The 4,463-nt window shown below is 34.8% G+C and overlaps 1 protein-coding gene across 1 annotated transcript; it reads right to left on the bottom strand.

Annotated features, from left to right (window-relative positions):
* Window positions 1–1,241: 1,241 nt before the first annotated feature.
* LOC104237160 (casparian strip membrane protein 2-like) lies at window positions 1,242–3,583 on the bottom strand. Its single transcript, XM_009791252.2, has 3 exons — window positions 3,234–3,583; window positions 3,002–3,125; window positions 1,242–1,642 (listed from the first exon to the last, which is right to left on the bottom strand). The coding sequence occupies exons 1-3, from the start codon at window positions 3,452–3,454 to the stop codon at window positions 1,427–1,429; spliced, it is 561 nt and encodes a 186-aa protein (XP_009789554.1). The 5' UTR covers window positions 3,455–3,583; the 3' UTR covers window positions 1,242–1,426.
* Between the last annotated feature and the right edge of the window lie 880 nt (window positions 3,584–4,463).

Below are 4,463 nucleotides of genomic sequence, written 5' to 3'. Positions count from 1 at the left end.
ATATAGGAGCGGTGTTGATGGCATTGACCAGGAGTAATAACACCGGAATACCAAATCCACAAGCTAGGATTGGACAGACCCAGGAGACTCTATTGTCTCTGTGGAGAAATTCCAGAACCGGGGAACTTCCATATCACACTGTAGCTGGGAGGTTCAGGTACATCCGATAATGTAGAATCGCATAGTACTATTCCAAATTTGCAGGAAACTTTGTTAAAACAGATCAAGGAGCAGAACGAGCTCATAGACCATATTCTAGGTGACCAAGAGACCCGTGAAAGCCTAGTGTTGTCCATTATCCCTAACAAAGAAGTTGCAGATGCCGAATATTCCAAAGTATGATGGAACCTCAGATCTACACAATCATGTGATGGCATACACTTTAATGAGTTGGGGGTTTAGGGGGGGGGGGGGTTGGCATATCTTCAGATGAATATGGCGCTTGCCCTTTTGTGTCGATTTTTATAATTGATGCCATGTCATACAGTGAAGTACATGATGCCCAATTTAGTCATGGCTCATGGACTAATTTATATGCTTAACATAAATTTGTTTTCTGGAACCAGAACAAAGAGCTCATTAATAGATTTTATTATACACGTGTTCTAAGTTGCTCGGACTCGGGTGCAGGTATCCGATACGGGGACGGATCCGAGTATCGGATTCGGCAAAATCTAAATTTTAAGATTGGGGGTACGGATCCGAATATGAATACGGGTGCGGGGATTCAGCTAATAAAAAATAGAGCTATAAAAATATTGTAAATTTTGAGAGATATTCTGTGAAAAACTTACATGAATATTGTAGAATTCAATCTTTCATTCTCCATGATGGACATTATTTGTCATTCTCCTAAATCTGTTTTATTTTTTATTTTGAGAAATAAAAATCTCAATTTTTCTTCCAAATTTTTCGATGGACTCTGGTCAAAGTGTCCGAAGTCAGTTGACTGAATCAGGGACGTATCCCGCTCCCACCCCCGTCTCGTATCGGGATGGGGACGGCACCAAAATCGAAGAGTCCGCACAACTTAGCATGTGTTACTGCTATTAGAGATACAAGGAAGTTTGCAATTTTTCTTCGCTAAACACATCTAACTTTTGGTACTACCACCACTGAGGTATTTATATTATTTGTTTTTAGTTGAATGACAATATCCGAACTCCAAAAAAGGTGTATGGATCATAAATTACAGGTAGTGAAATGCATACAAAATGGATCTCTTGAAGAAGCATAAGACATGGTAGAAAACAGAAATATGTTCATTTATGAAACCATACTTAAACAGTGTAGAACTCACGATTTTGATATAAATTACAGGCAGTGAAATGCATACAAAATCCAAGTCATGAAATTTTGGTCACCCCAAACACAACAGACATAGAAATACTAATTAGGCTAGCTAGGCAATGGAAACACGCATCGTTTAGCGCCTGGATATCGCGACAGCTGACAAAATGATAAGGAGAACAAGAGACGCCATCGCGCCAAAGGAGCCGATGAGAGAACCAGCAGAACGCTGGCAGAAATCTGTATACTGTTGGCAAATGGAAAACCAGTTTGCAGAAGAATTCCCATTATGTGCTAAATACACAATGGCGGCGGCTGCAGAAGCTCCAGATGTGAGAAGAACCAACATTATCTTCAAAAGTTTCAAATGTCAGACATATAATAGATATCAGTATTACTCAATAGCTTTAGCAATTCATGGGGAAAATCGTGTACACTTTTGTAAACGGACTTTTATATTACCAGGCCATTTAAAATATCATTTGTCCATAATTAGTGGAGCTACTTAATAAATAAAGCAACCTACTGTAATGTAAAAAATTGCAATTTTTTTTTGCATATATAAGTTAAATCTGTTAATAGTCTGTATTCGAAAAATAAATTTTGGAAACTTTAACAAAGAAAAACAGAAATAAAGAAGAAGCAGATATCCGAGTCCACTGAATTAACAGTGTTTCTTTATAGAACTTAATCACCTCCTAGTACCCGAGATTTAGAATTATTTACTCCCATGATAGAACGGATAAACTATACTGGTGTAGCATTACTACAAACACCAATGTACAACGAACACAAATGGCGGCATTGAATCAAAGTTACTTTGTTTTTGTAAGAAAAACAATGCAGAAAGGAAGAAGAGATTTCAGAGCTTTCATAAGGAAAATTTGAGTGAATGGTCTGGTTTTTATAGGCAACTGGTTGGGTTCAAACCGATGAATTGCAACTCTTCGTTTAAGGCTGTAACTCAATAAAGATATTTACGCAAACCGTCAATTTCAAATTTTAAAGGGAAAATAAAACGGGAGGAAAAATTAAATTACACAAACGGTCGATTTGGATTTAAAATATTAATATAGTCTTAAAATTTAACAAGTAATTTGGTTCAAAAAATTAATCAATCAAATTATTTGACCAAATTTAAAGCCGAAACCGAAGCTGAGTGACGAGGACGGCGCGGGGCTTGACTTCTTTTCAACTCTTTAAGAGTTAGAAGAAGTGTATTCATATATATATATATATACCCGATAAATGAGCTTTCCTCCTCCAATATGGGACAATGTTCTTTGTAAAGGAGGAAAATTGAAATATTTCATTTTTTCCCTTCATTTCGCATTCACACTATTTTGAGCCAAAAACCCAACAAAATAGTTATCGATTATACTCCCTCCATCTCATATTATCAATCGTGGTTATTAAAAATAGTTGTCTCAAATTATTTGTCACTTTAGAAGTTCAAGACAAAATTGATTATTTGTTTCCTTTTTTACCCTTAGTAATAATTATTTTTGAAAACTACAAACACCTCAATTATAAATAACTTTGTTCAAATATCGATGAAGAAAGATTAAATATTAAGACATGAATAAGGGTAAAGTTGTCAAAATCTCATCCTAATTATTTTTTCTCAAGGGATGTATACAAGATAATCATGATAGATAATATGAAACGGAAGGAATAGTAAAATAAGATAAAGAACAAGAGAATCTATTACCGCGTCTAGGAAGATGAGCAAAATCCGACTTTTTCCTGCTCTGCTCCTCATAATGTGATAGATGGAAAATGGGAGAGAAAGAGCAAGATAGGCACAGATTATTGCATTCACAATCACGAACAACCTTTGTTTTACCACAAAAAAAAAAAAAAGAGTTAACCTTCTTTATACATATGCATCGAAATAAGAAATGTACTGTTATATCTCACATAATATACAAAGATGGACCTACTTAAATGTGTCAAAGTCATCATATTGAGCCGAGAATTGCACAAGCTGTGTGACAAAAGGAAGAGTTTGCTCAGCAGTTCCCATTGCCACAGCACCTGCCAATGTTCCAACAATTGCAACAATACGCAAAATGAGATCAAATACAGATAATCCTCTGTTCACTCCATGATGTCCTATAGCCTTAGATGCTTCTCCAGATTCAATCGATACCGCCTTCATCATTCCTCTAGCTCAAGTTTCTCTATTCACTGAAATTTTCTGTATATATGATTTGTAAGCTTGTAATAAGTACTTCAGATTGAACATTAATTTATAATATGGATACTAAGTGCTTTAGGTTTTGCTGACATCTAACCTATGATCTGGTCAAATTATTTGATCATTCTTAAAGTAGCTAACATATGCACTCAGATTTCCAAATCCTTTACCTGCTCAACTTTCTCCATAATAAGTACTTAAAGAATAGACAGGAGTTAAGACAATGTTCACATTTTCCACATTATTAGTGTAGTTTAACCTACTATATCAAGTTAGTGGATATTTATTTTAATTAGGCTACCAATTAGTAATAATTATTATAGAGTTTTATCTTTTAAGTACAGATAAATGACCTAATTATGTAAATATTTTCTATATTGCTAGTGCATAGAACTTAGACTCAGAAAGAAAATGATAACAATATAATGGCTAGAAATTGGCAACATTTTTTACCCTCAAGTTATTTGGCTTCTAATTTCTAGCCTACTTATGATCCTTTTCTGTTACACTTCGGTCAAAAGATAATATAGTCTAATTAACGTTTTGTCCTAGATAGAGCAGGGTCTCTTGCTTATCATTATATGTTTTTGGTCAAGAGTGAGGTGGCAAAAGTAAATGCTTTAGGTAGTGGGAAATAAAGGTTGACTTCTTGGTCAGTTGAGTTTAGTTTCAGTTGATTTTGGATTAGGTGTAAAAATGTGTTTGAAACTGCGAAAAGAAACATGAGAATCAGGGACGATTATTTCACTTCAAAATACAAGAAAAATCAATGATTTATAACACTTGGCTGACCATTTTGACTAAAAATGTGAAGAAACAGAAAAAAAGAAAAAAAAAAGTATGGAGCAGGTCAAATCTAGTAGACTTGCTAATCTGAACCTTTTTGTTTTCATCTATGACGGTGCTCTGAAATTTTTTCTTCTTCATGCTGTCATAGATTAGTTAATTCGTTCAACTAGGTGCTCTGAAGCTG

This window comes from Nicotiana sylvestris, chromosome 4 (assembly GCF_000393655.2).
Source record: "Nicotiana sylvestris chromosome 4, ASM39365v2, whole genome shotgun sequence".
Lineage (NCBI taxonomy): Eukaryota > Viridiplantae > Streptophyta > Magnoliopsida > Solanales > Solanaceae > Nicotiana > Nicotiana sylvestris.
Note: the sequence above shows the minus strand (reverse complement) of the source record. Positions and strands in the feature narration are given on the sequence as shown.

Excerpts from the sequence above, each read along its gene's own strand:
- LOC104237160 (XM_009791252.2), bottom strand. The coding sequence starts at position 3,454 with ATGATGAAGGCGGTATCGATTGAATCTGGAGAAGCATCTAAGGCTATA. Across the intron at positions 3,126-3,233 it reads GATGACTTTGACACATTTAA|GTTGTTCGTGATTGTGAATG; the intron begins GTAGGTCCATCT and ends GGTAAAACAAAG. Across the intron at positions 1,643-3,001 it reads TGCTCATCTTCCTAGACGCG|ATAATGTTGGTTCTTCTCAC; the intron begins GTAATAGATTCT and ends AAACTTTTGAAG.